At 35.5% G+C, this 17,691-nt stretch overlaps 1 protein-coding gene across 8 annotated transcripts in view; it reads left to right on the plus strand.

The window, feature by feature from the left end:
• The window catches only part of CD55 (CD55 molecule (Cromer blood group)), a 56,562-nt gene that overhangs the window by 26,743 nt on the left and 12,128 nt on the right, over window positions 1-17,691 (plus strand). For 5 of the 8 annotated variants that reach the window (XR_004960937.1, XM_036272666.1, XM_036272663.1 and 2 more), the window contains exons 6-8: window positions 4,192-4,356; window positions 4,750-4,833; window positions 9,632-9,652. Coding sequence is in view for 7 of the 8 variants with exons in the window: in XM_036272666.1 (XP_036128559.1) it covers window positions 4,192-4,356; window positions 4,750-4,833; window positions 9,632-9,652 (270 nt within the window). In the remaining variant the exon portion in view is untranslated. The remainder of the gene's footprint in view (window positions 1-4,191; window positions 4,357-4,749; window positions 4,834-9,631; window positions 9,653-17,691) is intronic. The other 3 variants (XM_036272669.1, XM_036272664.1, XM_036272670.1) reach the window with 1 other exon arrangement.

The raw sequence follows: 17,691 nt of genomic DNA on the forward strand, positions 1-17,691 counted from the left end.
TTTGCAAATATTATACCAACCTTGCATCCCTGGAATAAATCCCACTTGGTCATGGTGTATAATCTTTTTAATGTATTGCTGGATACAATTTGCTAATATTTTGTTGAGGATTTTTGCATTTATGTTTATCAAGTATCTTCTTTCTTTCTTCTCTTTCTTTCTTCTTTCTTTCTCTTTCTTTCTTCCTTCTTTCTTTCTTTCTTCCTTCCTTCCTTCCTTCCTTCCTTCCTTCCTTCCTTCCTTCCTTCCTTCCTTCCTTCCTTTCTTCCTTGTATCTTTATCTCATTTTGGGATTAGGATAATGCTAGCCTGGTTTTAAAAAAATGGGAGTATTCCATCCTCTTGAATTTTTTGGAATAGTTTTAGGAGAATAGACTTTAATTCTTCTTTGAATGTTTGGTAAAACTTGATTGTAACTCCATCCTGTCTAGGATATTTGTTTGTTGGGGGTTTTGCTTACTACTTCCATTTCATTGGTTGCTATCAGCCTACTCAATTTTTCTGATTCTTTCTGATTGAGTTTTGGAAGATTGTATATTTCTAGGAATTTATCCATTTCACCCTGATTGTCCAGTTTGTTGGCATATAGTTGTTCATAGTATTTTCTTACACTCCTTTGTATTTCTGAGGTGTCAGTTTTTACTTCACCTCTTTCATTTCTGATTGTATTTATTTGGGACTTCTCTCTTTGTTTCTTGGTGAGTCTAGCTAGAGGCTAACCAATCTTGTTTATCTTTTCAAAGAACCATGCTTGGTTACTTTGATTTTTTTAAATTTCTTTTTTTGTCTCTGTGCCATTTATTTATGCTCTGATCTTTATTATTTCCTCCCTCATACTTCCTCTGGGGCTTACTTTCTATTCTTCTTCTAATTATTTTAATTGTAGTGTTAGATCATTTATTAGAGCTTTTTTTTTTTTTTTTTTATCCTCACCTGAGGACATTTTTCCATTTTTTGTTCAGGTAGAGTGGGGGGGGAGAGAGAGGAACAGAGAGAGAGAGAGAAACATCTATGTGAAAGGGACACATCGAGTGGCTGCCACCCGCACAACCAACCAGGGCCGGGGACAAACTGCAACCGAGGTACATGCCCCTAGCAGGAACTGAACCCGGGTCTCTCAGGACCGCAGGTGGACGCTCTAACCACTGAGCCAAACCGGCCAGGGCTATTAGAGCTTTTTATTATTCTTTTGAGGTTGGCCTGTAATGCTATGAACTTTCCTCTCAGAACTGCTTTTGCTGTGTGCTACAGATTCTGGATTTTTGTGTGTTCATTTTTGTTTTTTTCCAGGAAGTTTTTTATTTCTTCCTAGATCTTATTGGCAATCCAATCATTGTTTAATGACGTGTTATTTAGCCTACATATGTTTGAATGTTTTTGAATTTTTTTATAGTGGTTGATATCTAGTTTTATGCCATTGTGATCAAAGAGGCTTGTTATGATTTCAATCTTCTTGAACTTTATATAGACTTGTTTTGTGTGCTAACATGTGTTCTCTTTTTGATAATGCCCCATGTGCACTTAAGAAGAATATATGTTCTGCAGCTTTGGGGTGAAATGTTCTGTAAATATCAATTAAATCTATCTGATCTGGTGTGTCATGTGAAGTCTCTGCTTCCTTGTTATTTTTTATTTTTATTTTTTAGGTCTGAAAGATCTATCCTTTCTTAACAGTGGGGTGTTAAAATCTCTACCATGACTCTGTTGCTGTCAATCTCAACCTTAATATCCACCAAAAGTTTTTGTTTATAAATTTAGTTGCTCCTATATTGGGTCTATGTATGTTTATAAAGCTTATATCTTCTTGTTGGATCTATCCTTATAATATTACGTAGTAACCTTCTTTGTCTTTTGTTATGACCTTTGTTTTGATGTCTGTTTTGTCAGATATGAGTATTACTACCCCAGCCTCGTTTTTGTTTCCATTTGCATGGAATATTATTTTTTTATTCCTTCATTTTCAGCCTGTGTGAATCTTTTGTTTTGAGTTGGGTCTCTTGTAGACGGCATATATATGGGTTTTTTATCCATTCAGCTCCCCTATATCTTTTGATTGGAGCATTTAAGCCATTTACGTTTAAGGTTATTATTGATATGTACTAATATAGTACCATTTTTTTTCTTTATGCCTATGTTTCTTTCTCTTCATATTTTTTCTTCTTCTTAAAGCATTTCCTTGACCATTTCTTGCAGTGCTGGTTTGGTGGTACTGAACTCCTTTAGCCTTTTTTCTTTTCTTTCTTTCTTTCTTTTTTTTTTTTTTTTTGCCTAGGAAGTTATTTATTTTGCCTTTAATTTTAAATAATAGCCTTGCTGGATAGAGTAGTCTTGGTGTCAAATTCTTTCTTTTCATTACTTCCAGTACTTTGTGCCAATCCCTTCTGACCCGAAGTGTTTCTGTTGAAAAATCTGCTGACAGCCTTTTGGGGGCTCCCTTATAGGTAACTGCCCCTCTCTTGCTGCCTTTAAGATTCTCTCTTTGTCTTTACCCTTGGCCATTTTAATTATGATATGTCTTGGTGTGGCTCTCTTTGGGTTCATCTTGATTGAGACTCTATGCTTGCTGAAGTTGTGTGACTTTTTTTTACCAGGTTAGGGAAGTAATCTGTGATTATTTGTTCAAATAGGTCCTCTATCCCTTGCTCACTTTCTTCTCCTTCTAGTACTCCTATGATGCAGATGTTATGTTTCATGTTGTCCCAGAGTTCCCTTCTTCTTTTAATTCCTTTTTATTTTCGTTGCTCTAATTGAGAGGGGTTTTTTTTTCTGCCTTGTCTTCCAAATTGCTGATTTAATCCTCTTCTTTTTCTAGCCTATTTTTAATTTCTTCCAGTATGGTATTCTTCATTTCTGATTGGTTTTTATTCATAGAATTCATGTCCTTTTTCATGTTGATGTATTTCCTATTAGGTCCCTTGTAGCTCTCATTAAGTTCCTTGTCATACTGGCTAAGTTGTTTGAGCATCCTTATAACTATTGTTTTGAACTCTGTGTTTGATAAATTGCTAGCCTACATTTAATTTAATTATTTTTATGGATATATTTCTTCCCTTTCATTTGGGAATTGTTTCTTTGTCACCCCATTTTAGCTGTATTTTTGTGTTTGCTTCTATGTATTAGATTGAAATGCTATGACTCCAGTCTTTGTGTAGTGGCCTTATGTAATAAGTGTCTGGTGGAACCCAGTGGTGCAGTCTTCTTGATCTCTTGAGCTGGATACTATAGGAATGTCCCTTGTGTGTATTATGTATGCCTTTCTATTGTAATTGGGAACTGATTTATGTTGGCCTGTTCATGGGTGGGATTGATTTTTGCCCTGCAAAAATGAGTTTAGCAGAATAGGGCCAGCAAAAGTTGGGAGCACAAATCCAATTAGCTTTTGGATTTGGGTGTCATGGGCCCTTGACCCTTGAGAGGGGAGCTAGCTGTTTGTCTTCTAGCTCAGCAGCACCCCTCCAGAGACCCTAAAGGGAGGCTCTGAGAGGGTCACACCAGATCTCCCAGTTCTGAATTGTGTCCCCTTTCCCCTGTGAGGCTGCTCCAGCAGGAAGGTACAAGCAGTGCTTGGTGGAACACATCAAGGTCTCCCCCTCTGCTTGGGGTTGTGCTGGACTTGGGGAGGGGAGAGAGTTACTCACCACCTTCTGTCTCTGAAGTGCTCTGCCAGAGGCCCTGATGAAAGGCTTGAAGGTTTCATATCCAATGTCCAAGCTCTTAGTTGTGCCTCCTTCCCCCCAGCAGATATGAATTTAGCAGGATGGGGCTAGCAGGATTTGGGAATACAAATCCAATCTGCCTTTAATTGGGGTGGCGCAGGCCTTGGGCCCTTGGAAGGGGAGCTAGCTGCTCATCTTCTAGCCCGTTGGTACCTCTCTAGAGATCCTTAAGGGAGGCTTCAAGGCAGTTCTACCAGATATACCAGATCTGGGTTGTGTCTCCTTTCCCCTATGAGGCTGCATTTGCAGAAAGGTGCAGGTGGAGCTTGAAGGAATAGATCAAGGCTGTCCCCTCCACTTGGGGTGATACCACCCTTTAGGAAGGGAAATGCAAATTCATGCAGCCCTGTGTTGGGGATGGTGTAGGCCCTGGGCCTTTGGGAGGGCAGCTAGCTGCTTGCCTTCTAGCTTGGCAGTGCCCCACCAAGAGTATTATTTCACTAATGTTTCTAAAACATTTTTTCTTTCTTCACAGAAAGTTCTCCAATTTCCAAACCCACATCAACTCCTCAGAAACCCACCACAACAGATGTCCCAGGTACCAAACCTCCATCAACTCCTCAGAAAAGCACCACAGTAAATGTTTCAGCTACTGAAGGTTCATCAACTCCTCAGAAACCCACCACAACAGATGTTCCAGGTACCAAACCTCCATCAACTCCTCAGAAAAGCACCACAGTAAATGTTTCAGCTACTGAAGCCACATCAACTCTTCAGAAACCCATAACAGCAAATGTTTCTACAGAAGCCACATCAACTCCTCAGAAATTGATCACAGCAAAGGATTCAGCCACAATAACCAAAATATTTCCTGTATCAAATTATCTATCTGCAGAGACCCCACTAACAGCTCAGACTCCCATCATGGCAAATTCTTCTACTACACAAGACATACCAAAAACCCAAAGATTCACAACAGCAAAAGCTTCCCTTACACAGAGTCCTATAGTAACACAAAAGTTCACTACTGTACATACCCCAGTGACTAAGGGTCTGCATACAACACAAAGATTGATCTCTGCTCGTATTACAGCAACACAGGGTCCAGCTGTTGCCAAAACAACCACGTCCGTTCATTCACGTAGCACCTCTAAAGGAAGTGGAACCATTTCTGCAGGTGAGATGACACTGTTCAGGTTCTTTAATATGAATATAATGTGCTATGGTGGAAATTTCAACTTGACCAGGTGTGGGTTTATTTCTGGGCTATCTATTCTCTTCCATGGATCTATGTATCTGCTTCTATTTTAGTACCATGCTGTTTTGATTACTGTGGCCTTGTAATATATTTTGATATCAGGTAGCATGATACCACCAACTCTGTCCTTCTTTCTCAGGATTTTTTTCAGGGTCTTTTGTGGTTACACATAGATTTTTGCATTATTTATTTTAGTTCTAGCTCTGTGAAAAATGCCATTGGAATTTTGATTGGGAACTAATTTATAGATTTCTTTGAGTAGTATGGACATTTAATGATATTAATTATTCCTGTCCATGAACATTTATCTGAATATTCTTCAATTTCTTTCTTTAATGTCTTATAATTTTCTGAATACAGGTCTCTTACCTCCTTGGTTACATTTATTCCTAGGTATTTAATTTATATTTATTTTTTATGTGATCATAAATGGAATTATTTTTCTAGTTTCTCTTTCTTATAGTTCATTTTTGGTGTATGAAAATTCAACTGATTTCTGGGTATTTATTTTGTATCTTCTTTACTGAATTCATTTGTTAGTTCTAGTAGTTTTTTGGTGGAATCTTTAGGATTCTGTATATACAGTTTCATGTCATCTTCAAAGAGTTACAGTTTTACTTTTTCCTTTCCAATTTGGATGCCTTTTTAAAATTGTTTTTATTGATTTTAGAGAGAGAGGAAGGGAGAGGGAGATAGAAACATTGATGAGAGAGAAACATTGATTGGCTGCCTCCTGCATAACCCCCACTGGAAATCAAGCCCACAATCTGGGCATGTGCCCTGACTGGGAATTGAACCAGTGACCTCTTGGTGCATGGGAAGATGCTCAACCAACTGAGCTACACTGGCTGGACCAATTTTAATGCCTTTTATTTCTTCATGTCTGATTGCTATGGCTAGGACTTACTGTACCATGTTGAATAAGAGTGGTGGAAGCAAACAGCCCTGTCTTGTTCCTGGTCTTAAGAAAAACGCTTGTAGTTTTTGCCCCTTGAGTATGATGTTGGCTGTGGTTTTGTCATATATGGCCTTTATTATGTTGATTCATGTTCTCTGTATTCCCACTTTGCTGAGAGTTTTTATCTTAAATGGGTGCTGGATTTTTTTCAAATGCTTTTTCTGCATTTATTGATATGATCATGTGTTTTTTTGTTTTGTTTTGTTTTAATTCTCACCTGAGGATATTTTTCCATTTATCTTCAGATAGAGTGGGAGGGAGTGAGGGAGAGAGAGAAAGAAGGAGAGAGGAAAATATCAATGTGAGAGAGACACATCGACTGGCTGCCTTTCACATGGCAATGACCAGGGCTAGGGATGAACCACAACAGAGGTATGTGCCCTTGACCAGAATCGAACCCAAGACTCATTGGTCTGCAAGCCAACTCTCCAACTGCTGAGCCAAACCAGCCAGGACCAATCATGTGGTTTTATCCTTAATTTTATTTATGTGGTATATCATATTTATTGATTTGTGGGTAGTGTACCAACCTTACATCTCCAGGATAAAGCCCACTTGATCATGATGTATACTCTTTTTAATGTACTGCTGAATTGAGTTTGCTAATATTTTGTTGAGGATTTTTTGTATATACGTACATCAGGGATATTGGCCTATAATTTTTTTCTTTGTAATATCTTTATTTGGTTTTGGAATCAGGATAATACTGACTTTGTAAAATAATCTTGGAAGTCTTTTATTTCTTGAATTTTTGGTGTAGTTTGAGAAAGATGGGTGTTAATTCTTCTTTGAATGCTTGATAAAATTCACCTGTGGAGCCATCTGGTCCAGGACTTTTGTTTGGAATTTCTTGATTACAGCTTCGATTTTATTTGTTGTAATCAGTCTGTTCAGATGTTCTGTCTTTTTCTTGATTCAGTCTTGAAAGACTGTAAGTTTCTAGGAATTTATTCATTTCTTTCAGAGTGTCCAATGTTTTGGCATATAATTGATTCTAATATTTTCTTATAATCCCTTGAATTTCTGTGGTGTCAGTTGTCATTTCTCCTCTTTCATTTCTGATTTTATTTATTTGGGTCATTTCTCTTTTTTTCTTGGTGAATCTGATTACAGGTTTATCACTCTTGTTTATCTTTTCAAAGAACCAGGTCTTGGTTTAATTGATTTTGGGGGGGGTAATATTTATTTACACTCTGTTTTTTATTTGCACTCTAATCTTTATTATTTTCTGTCTTATGTTCACTTTGGGCTTTGTTTGTTGCTGTTTTCTAGTTCCTTTAAGTGGTGTAAGGTTAGATTGCTTATTTGAGAGTTTTCTTGTTTCTTAAGGTAGGCCTGTGATGTTATGAATTTCCCTCTGAAGTCTGCTTTTGCTGTGTCCCATAGATTTTGGGTTGCTGTTGTGTATTCATTTTCATTTGTCTCAAGGTGTCTTTTGATTTATTTTTTATCTAATTTTTAACCTAGTCATTGTTTAGTAACATGTTATTTAACTTCTATGTGTTTGTATGCTTTTCAGTTTTTTTCTTGTAATTGATTTCTAGAATCATACCATTTTGGTCAGAGAAGATTCTTGATATGATTTCAATCTTAAATTTTGTGAGGTTTGTGGATTCTAACATGGAAAATGTTGCATGTGCACTTGAAAAGAATGTATATTCTGCTGCTCTGAGGTGAAATACTCTAAAGATAATAATTAAATCTATCTGCCTAATGTGTCATTTAAGGCTACTGTTTCCTTATTGATTTTCTGTCTGGAAGATCTATCCATTGATGTTCATGGGGTGCTAAAGTCCTATACTATGACTGTATTACTGTTGATCTCTCCCTTTATGTTCATCAATAATTGTTTTATATATTTAGGTGCTCCTATGTTGGGTGACTAAATGTTTAAAAGGGTTATATTCTCTTGTTTGATTGACCCTTTATCATTATGTAATGTCCTTTGTTTCTTGTTTTAAATTTTATTGGTCTAACACGAGTATTGCTACCTCAGCTTTTATTTGTTTCTATTTGCATGCAGTATCTTTTTCCATCCCCTTACTTTGTCTGTGTATCTTTCGATCTGAAGTGGGTCTCATGTAGAAAGCATATATATGGGTCTTGTTTTCTTATCCATTCAGCTACCCTATACCTTTTCTTTTTTTTAATACTCACCAGAGGATATGTTTATTGATTTTAGTGAGAGGGGAAGGAAGAGAGAGAGAGGAACCTCAATGTGAGAGAGAAACATCAATCAGTTGCCTCCCAAACATGCCCTAACTGGGGATTGAACCCGTAACTAGGTATGGGCCCTGACCAGGAATCAAACCCACAACCTTTTGGTGTATGGGACAGCACTCCAGCCAACTGAGCCACACCATCCAGAGTTACCCTGATTTTTATTGGAGCATTTAATCCATTAACATTCAAAGTGATTATTGATAACAACATTGCTATTGTCATTTTTTTATTCATATTTATGTTGGGATAAAATTTCTTATGTGCAATTAATTTATTTTTTAAATATTATACCATTTCTTGATCTTATTAAAAATAGTAATAATAGCAATTTTTTAAAATGTGTTTTTATTGATTTTTTTTAGAGAGAGAGGAAGGGAGAAAGAGATTGGAACATTGATGCCAGAGAGATACATCAATCAGCTGCTTCCTGCATGCCCCCTGGGCATGTGCCCTTACCAGGAATTGAACCAGAACTTCTCAGTCCTTGGGATGATGCTCAATCCCTTGAGCCACACTGGCCGGGCAGTAGCTACTGCTTTTTTTTTTTTTTTTTAATGTTTTTATTGATTTTTTAGACAGAGAGATAGAAACATCAATGTGAAAGAGAAACATCAATTGGTGGCCTCCCGCACACCACCTACTGGGGATCAAGCCCACAACTTATGCATGTGCCCTGACTAGGAAACCAGGACCTCTCAGTCCATGGGAAGATGCTCAATCCACTTAGCCACACTGGCCAGGTGTACTACTTTTTGAGTGTCTATTATAGTAGCATGTTCCATACACCTTGCATTTGTTGACACTAGTCCTTGCAACAACCCTGTAAAATAAATACTTTTAGTTTCATTTTATAGATGATGATTTAGAAGCTTAGAGATTAATTTATATGGTTAATATATAATGCATAGATAATAGAAAGAAAATTAGGATTCAAACACATATTTGCTGGTTCTAAATTATATGCTTTTTCTGCTGTGTAATAATGCCTGTTCTCAATGGTACTTTGAGTAAAATCTGTTCACCCCTTAAGAGAGCAATGTACTTATTATTACAAATATATTTATCTGAAAGTAATTTTTGCAATGTCTCACTCATAGTCATTGAAAGGTTTCAATAGTAAGGTGATATAGTAATTTAAATTTTGATAGAGTCTGCTGAAAAAAACTTCAGTCTCTGACAGTTTTTTGATCATAGGTTCAGATCAGTAGTTACTTACTATTTAAATTTTTGAATTTGTTTCTTGTCATCAAGTCATATAACCAAATTTACATGGTGTTTATTTCAGTATTCAATAACTCTTTATCATATTTTATGTTTATAATATTAACTTCTTGAGTAGATATAGGCACTGGTATATATGTTATTTGATTGATTATCATGTGTAACTGTTTTCATAAATTTATTCATAATTATTTCTTTTAGTTATGGAAATATGAGTTACTTTTGCACTTTCAAGTACAGTTTATATATATTAAATTTATAGCAAATCAATGACTTTAAACATTTTTTATTTTTCTAATTCTTTTCCTTCTTTAGGAACTAGCTTCATTGCATCTGGTAAGTTTCACTCTTCTGCAGTTAAAAGAAATTGTCTTCACTGTAGAATATACAATCCATGTTTGTGGAAGAGAATACTGTCTTTTAACTGTTTTAGGAATACTATTAAAATGCGGTGTTTATGGGTGCCAAAGAGAAAACAAATAAATGTATCTTATTTACATGTCATGTGGACACCATTAGGTACTTGGTATGTTCCTAAGTACTATCAGAACCGTGTTCTTGTTCCAAAGAAATTTTAGGACAACTTCAAATCATTGGGCCAATCAATCAAGTATTATTGCATACCTATTGTTTCAATGCATCATTTTAGGGGCTGAAGAACAACAGGAAAAGACCGTTATTAATAGTTTCTATCCTTAAGTATTTTATAATTAATCAGAAACTACTTATTGACCATTTCTAGATTTCTGTCCTACCCTCAAATAAAACAAAGAATACTACCTTTGATTACATGTTCTTTTTTTTCCCTCCTTGTCAGTGATTGAAAGCAAAGTAATTTTTAAAAATATTCTGTTGCTTTAGGCATGAGATGAAAAACATATATCTGTGTTACAATTTCTTTTTGCATTTGCTCCAGTATTTTTTTGTCCATAAATATATTATTCAATGTTATGCATAACAAGAAGATTAATAAACTTTTAAAGAAGATAAGAGAAATGGTTGTTAAGAAGCAATACAGTTAAATTTGCATATTGATAAGTAACATTCATTAGAAAATACACTCTTTAAAAAAGTATATATTTTATTTTATTTTTAAATTTTTTTAATGAGGACATTTTTGCATTTATCTTCAGATAGAGCAGGAGGGAGAGAAGGAGGAAGAGAGAGAGAGAAACATTGATATGAGAGAGACACATCGACTGGCTGCCAGCCACATGACCCCAATCAGGGCCAGGGACAAACTGCAACAGAGGTACATGCCCTTAGTGGGAACCAAACCTGGGTCTCTCTGGTCAGTGGGCCAATGCTCTAACCGCTGAGCAAAACCAGCCAGGGCAGAAAGTATATATTTTAAAATTATGTCTCTATAATCTGAAGTCTCCTGTCTTATTCATGTATGAATTAGCCAAGGGACTATAAAATTGAAAACAGGTATTTAAAAATTATTTTTAAAAAAGTATTTATGATAGTTCTTTTATATTTTGAATAAACCTCTCCTAAACTAAAAGATTTGTCTTGAAAGATCCACACAGTTGAAATTCAATTTGTTTGTTCTATATTTTAAATATGAATTAATGTATTATAAATGAATGTCTTATGATTTAATGTTGACAACAGTGATGTGTTTAATACATGAGCCTTTTCTCAATTGCTCAGTGGTAATCAATAAAAATTTGAAATGCTTATAATTTTCTCTGAAATTCTTAAAGTACATAATAGTAGGCTTCTTTTAAGGTTAGTTGTAATTCCAAATTGTGCTAAAAAATAAAAAGGACCTTCTTCCCTCTTAAATCAAACATATGGCGATATTTTTATTTGTGATCATATACTTGGAAAACATAAACCTGAAAATTATCTTCATTTCTTTTTAGAGTGGAAATTTGTTTATCTTTCCTATAACTATTTTTTAATTTTTCAGTTAGAATTGATGTGTAATATTATCTTACTTTACAACCAGTGATTAGACATTATATAACTTACTAAGTGATCACCTAGATAAATCTAGTACCCATCTGACACCATACATAGTTATTACAATATTATTGACTATATTGACTATTCTGTTAACTACCAATTTGTACTTCTCAATCCCTTCAGCTTTTTTATCCATTCCTCCAATCTCCCTGCCATCTGGCAACCATCAAAATATTCTCTGTATCTATGAGTCTCTTTCTGTTCTGCTTGTTCATTTATTATTATTATTATTATTATTATTATTATTATTATTATAGATTCTACATATAAGTGAAATCATATAGCATTTGTCTTCCTTGTCTGACTTATTTCACTCAGCACAATACCCTCTACACCATGTTGTTACAGATGGCAAGATTTCATTCTTTTATATGGCTGAGTCATATTCCATTATACATATGTACTACTTCTTCTTTATTAATTCATCTATTGATGAACACATAGTTTGCTTCTATATCTTGGCTATTTTAAATAATGCTGTAATGAATATATGGATATAAGTGGGTTTTTGATTTAATGTTTTGGGTTTCTTTGGATAAATATCCAGAAATGGAATTGCTGGGTCCTTCTTTGTTTCTTGTTATATAGCCTTTGTTTTGAAGTCTATTTTGTCTGATATAACTGTTGCTAGCCCAGATTTTTTGTTTGTTTTCATTTTCATGAAATATATTTCCCTATCCCTTTACTTTCAGTCTGTGTGTGTTGTAAGGGTCTTGTTGGTCTTGTTTTGTTATCCATTCAGCCTCCATATGTCTTTTGATTAGAGCATTTAATCCATGTGCATATAAAGTAATTGTTGATAGATATGTATTTATTGCCATTTTGTTATTTATATTTTGACCCTTCTTCTTTCTTCTTTCTCTTTCCCCTTCTCCTTCCCCTCCCTCTTCGTCATGCTCTTCCTTCTCTTCTTCTTCTGGAAAATCCTTTAACATTTCTTGTAATACTGGTTTGGTGGTGGGGAACTCCTTTAGCTTTTTCTTGTCTGGGAAGCTCTTTATATATCCTTTGATTCTAAATGATTACTTTGCTGCATAGAGTAATCTTGGTTATAGGTCCTTGTTTTTCATCACTTTGGGTATTTCTTGCTATTTCTTCTGGCCTGCAAAGTTTCTGTTGAGAAAGTAACTACATCTTATGGGAGTTCCCTTATAGATAACTAACTGCTTTTCTCTTGGTGCTTTTTTCTCTCGTTGTCTCTAACCTTTTGCATTTTAATTGTAATGTGTCTTGGTGTAGGCTTCTTTGGATTCATCTTGTTTGGGACTCTGCTCTTCCTGGATTTGTATGTCTATTTCCTTCAATAGTTTAGGGAAGTTTTCCATCATTATTTTTTCACACAGGTTTTCAATGTCTCACTCTCTCTCCTCCTTCTGGCACCCCTATGATGTGAATGTTGGTATGCTTGAAGTTGTCCCAGAGGCTCCTTAAACTACCCTTATGTTTTTGGATTCCCTTTGTCTTTTTGCTATTCTGACTGGATGTTTTATGCTTCCTTATCTTTCAGATCTCTGATTTGATACTCTGCTTCATCTACTCCACTGTTGATCCCCTATAATCTATTCTTCATTTCAGTTAATGTATTCTTCATTCTTATTGTGTTTTTTTTTTTTTTTTTTTTATGTTTTCTATCTTTGTTTTTATGTTTCCTATCTCTTTGTTGAAGTTTTCACTAAGGTCATCTACTCTTTCCCTAAGTGCATCGAGGAGCTTTATAACTAATATTTTAAACTCTGAATCGGGTAGATTGTTTATCTCAATTTTACTTAGTTCTTCTTCTGGAGTTTTTTTGTTTCTTTGTTTTTGTTTTTGTTTTTCTGTTCTTTCATTTGGGAAAGTTTCTTTGTCCCCTCATTTTGGCTGCCTCCCTGCGTTCTATGTATTAAATAGAGCTGCTACATCTCTTGGGTTTGGTAGAGTAGACTTAATTAGTAGGTGTCTTGTAAGGTTTAGTGGCACAGCCTCACCAATCACCTGAACTGGCACTCCAGGTGAAACCTCCACGTGTGCTATGTATACCCTCCTATTGTAGTTGAGCCTTGATTGCTGTTGGCATCTCAATGGAAGGGATTTGCCCCTAGGCTGACTCACTATAAAGACTGCCTGAGACCACAGTGGAGAACCAGCTATGCAGGGACTGATTTTATGGAACAGGACTTACTTTAGCAGGACTCTGGTGCCCACTGAGTCTGCCTCTTGAGTGTTTCTCTTGTGGAGGTATTTGGGTGTACTTTGATGTGATCTGCAGCTGTCCACTGGGGCCCCCTAGGATGTGCAGGCCAAGGTTAGCTGCCATCTGTGCTTGCCCAGGACTACCTGGCATGAGTTACAAAGCCATCTGCAGATGGCTGCTATTTGTGCTGGGTTTAGAGGTGCCCTAGAGAGACCAAGCTGCAAACCAAGGCTGGCTGCTATTAATGCCAGGCCTGAGTCCACTTAGTGAGAGTTACAAGGTATACTGAGGACAGATGCTGCTTGTTCAAAAGATTTTAGGACAGTATGAACATAAGCAAAGGCAGGACATTTGTATGGAAAAGCCACTGGAAATGGCTTAGATGAGCCTGAAAGTTGGGTAGGGTGGGGTCTTAGTGAATCAACAGGGTGGGGTAGACAGTGTTAGCCAGGTTGATGGTAACTCAGATATGGAGCCAACCTGCCCTCTGTGTGGGAGGGCTCAGAAAAGAAACAATGGCCTCTGTCAGCACTTCTGTCTAGGAGAAAGCTGCCTCTCCAGCTCTCACTCTGATGCCAGACAATTCAGTTCCTCCCTGTATGTCCATGGTGTCTTTCAAGCTGCTGCCCTAATGATGGAGCTCTGAAGGAGTGTCTGTTAAGTCTGTGTGTAGGCCCTTTAAGAGGACCTGTCTAGGATTCCAGTAGCCCTCCAACTCCCCCAGTCACAATCTCAGCTTGTTTTCACAGCCAAAAGTTATGGGGACTTCTCTTTTTGGCACTGGAACTCTGGGATGGGGGACCTGGTGTGGGGCTTGGACCTGGTTTCTCAGGGGGGACCTCAACAGATGAGATATCCCTTCCGATTTTTAACAGCCACACAAAGAAGTCTTTGCCGCTCCTACAGGTCCTGATGTGACTTCTTATTTTAATCCTAGTTGCAGGACTTCCATTCAGTTAGGTTTCAGGTGGCTCTGAATGATAGTTGTTCTGTAGTTTCATTGTAATTTTGATGTAGTCTTTGGAGGATTTGAGTACCATATTTACTTATGCTGCCATCTTGACCAGAACCCTTAATTTCTTAAATGTATTATGTGAATCAAATCACTTTTCTTCTTTTACTTACTATTATTATTATTTAATCCTCACCTGAGGATATTCTTCTATTTATCTTCAGATAGAGTGGGAGGGAGAGAGAGAGAGAGAGGGAGAGAGAAAGAAACATCAACACACTTCTCTCCTTTTAAAGATAAGCAAACTCTACTGCAAGAAAATTGCCTTTGTTGATTATACCGCAATTAAGTGAAAAATATAGACAATATCACAACTTTGAAAGTATTCGAATTGTTTTCTATTTAATTCTGGTAAGAAAAAGAGACTGACTAATCTTCTTAGGGTTTCCTTATTTGCCATATAAATGAAGCCTCTGTAGTTCATTTTAAAGTTATCTTTATACTGGTTCTATATCAGTGTTTCTCAATTTTTTTTTTTCATTAATACCCTCTCATCCTCAAGGAGTTTTTTAACATTTTTAGATATTTTATCAATTTTATAATGTAGCTTTGTTCCATTTTTCAACTGAGAGAACTGTGATATTGCAAGATTTATAACTTGCCTAAGGTCACACAGCTACTAAGTGCTTAAATATAGGCCAATGACTAGTTTTTCTACTACGAGGTACTTGAAATGATAGAAAGATTCTGGAGCTAGTGCCAGGACAAGAAACACACAAATAAGATTTTACAATTAAGTTATTCCTTATTCTTTACGAATATTATTCCCCCCTCTCCACCATTGTTTAAATTCTGTTTTGTGGCATTTATAAATCTCTTATGGGGATTAATAAGTCTATTAAAAGAGAAAAATTAGAAAATACTTAGCAAAATATGTAAAATACTTTTCTGTATCCTTTACATGTTACATGCATATTTATGCTTTATATATCTACCTGAATATGGCATGTTTTATAGACTAGCCCAAATTGAAGTGTATTTTCAAGAATCTTGAATTATCAGTGGTGATTTAAAATGCATAAGATGCTGATTCAAGGTTTTGACTGTGTCTTAATACCTGTCTATGCATGACAAACTTAAGTCCCATTATAAAGTGACTCTAATTTATCTACTTGTTACTCAGAGTTCAGGAGTTAGACAATCATGAAATTTTTCATTGATATTTTTTTTAGTCTGGAAATGAAAGTGTATGAATTTTTCTTAAAAAAATTAATGAAATGCAGAGGCACAGAAAAATCCAGTGATTATAGCAAGATACTTAAAGGATCCTGTAGATGTTGCTGAGGAAGGGGTATTGAATCCTGACTTATGAATCTGAAAGTTTAAGGTTTACTCAAGCATATTCTTGTCTGCAAAAGTCTCTTTCCAGTGGGACTTCACTTGTCCACAGACCTCAGTCCCTTTATTCTGTTACATTAAATACGATTATAAGGAAGAAAAAAATAACCTATCCACAACTTTCTTATATTTTAGAATATATGGAATACATTTCTATTTTATTAGATGTGAGACCTTTTGAAGCGACAGAGTGAACCCATATTTCTTCAGAAAAGGAGACAAACATCATTTTTTTAAAAACTTTTTTTTCTTTATTGATTTTAAGAGAGAGAAGAAGGGAGAGGAAGAAATATCAATGAGAGAGAACATTGATTGGCCGCCTCTTGCATGTCTCCCACTGGAGATTGGGCCCACAACCTGGGCATATGCCCTGACCAGAACTGAACTGGTGACCTCTTGGTGCATGGGTCAAATCTCAACCACTGAGCCACACTGGTCAGGCGACAAGCATAATTTAATTAACACCAGATTTTGTAGGTAGAATTCTGAGTTGGGGTTTTGGAAAATAAAGATGATACTCTATATATTGTTTCACTTTTCTCATCTGAAAAAAAGAAAATCATTCGATGCAATTTAATAAATATTTACTAAACACTTTCTATTATTTTCTAAGCACTGTGCTAGTTATTGGAGGTGATCAAATAAGATAACAGGTGGCAAACTGCTTTGCAACATTTTAAACAGTGTAAAATAGTTCTACATTGGTGAACATTACTGAATTACTCCTTTTTCTTGGGGAAAATTATTTTTTTTAATTATGTAATTTTTCTACCCCAGAGCTCTTCAATTAATGACTGGGACCACTGGAATCACAACCATACTTTTATTAGTAATCCATAGTTTCATTTATCACAAGTTGCATAAAAATTAAATTGATTCTGATTTAGCTTTGGGATGGTTTTCTATAGATACCAAGTGGATTTTGACATCATAAACTATCACTTTTATATCTTAAATTTTTCCTTCTTTCTAATATGTGAGATAATAACTCCCTTATTAATTTATGAAGCAATCATTTATGTAGATTTGTTTCTAAAATTTCTGTATTTTACTCTGGTTTCTGTTAAACCATCAACTTTCACACACTTTCTTCAAAAACCATATATATGTAATAATTAGATTTCTAGGAATTGACTCTTACTCTGTCATCTAGCTATTTTGGATCACTTTTAAATTTCTATCTTCATTCATCATTCAAATTAAAAATGGAATGTGTTTTGCTACATTTGAAAATGGTGGGATTAATGGAATATGGTGAAGGGAAAATAAACTCAAAAATCTTGAGGAGCCATGATTTATTTTATGAATATAGTTGTTCTAAGCTAGTGATATGGTACTAGGGCATGAGTTAAAAAAATCGACTGGGTAAAGTACTGTGAAAACTTACCTGTGGTGGAAATAGCTGTTTTTTTAAAAAAATCATGTGTCTTCATGGTAGTGCAATTGTGTGATATCTATATATTGCTGATTTGGAACCAAATACACTTATTAGACACAATAGCTTCTAGTATTAGCTTCTTAGCTTTTCTAGTATCATCTTTAATTTCCTCTGTAGTACAGATTGAAAGAGTAGAGTTCAAAGACATTGGAGGGTGGAGTGGGGAGGAAATGCATCTATGAAAGATCAGTGATGAAAGCATTTTAAATTAAGCATGGTGGGGTTAAAACACTTTATAATCTCTTCAAACCTGTCAAACAAATTTTATTTGATCATTATGATAGTTTATTTTTAATATTTTATTTTATTGTTCTTTGAAAGAAAACAGGATAAAGAATAAATAATATGCAATTTTTATTCTCAAACTTGTAACATAAGGAAGCCATATACAAAATATAATTCCTGTCTTCTATATTTTCTTAAATTTGCCTCATAACCAG

The sequence above is a fragment of the Molossus molossus genome, unplaced genomic scaffold (genome assembly GCF_014108415.1).
Source record: "Molossus molossus isolate mMolMol1 unplaced genomic scaffold, mMolMol1.p scaffold_m16_p_20, whole genome shotgun sequence".
Classification (NCBI taxonomy): Eukaryota; Metazoa; Chordata; class Mammalia; order Chiroptera; family Molossidae; genus Molossus; species Molossus molossus.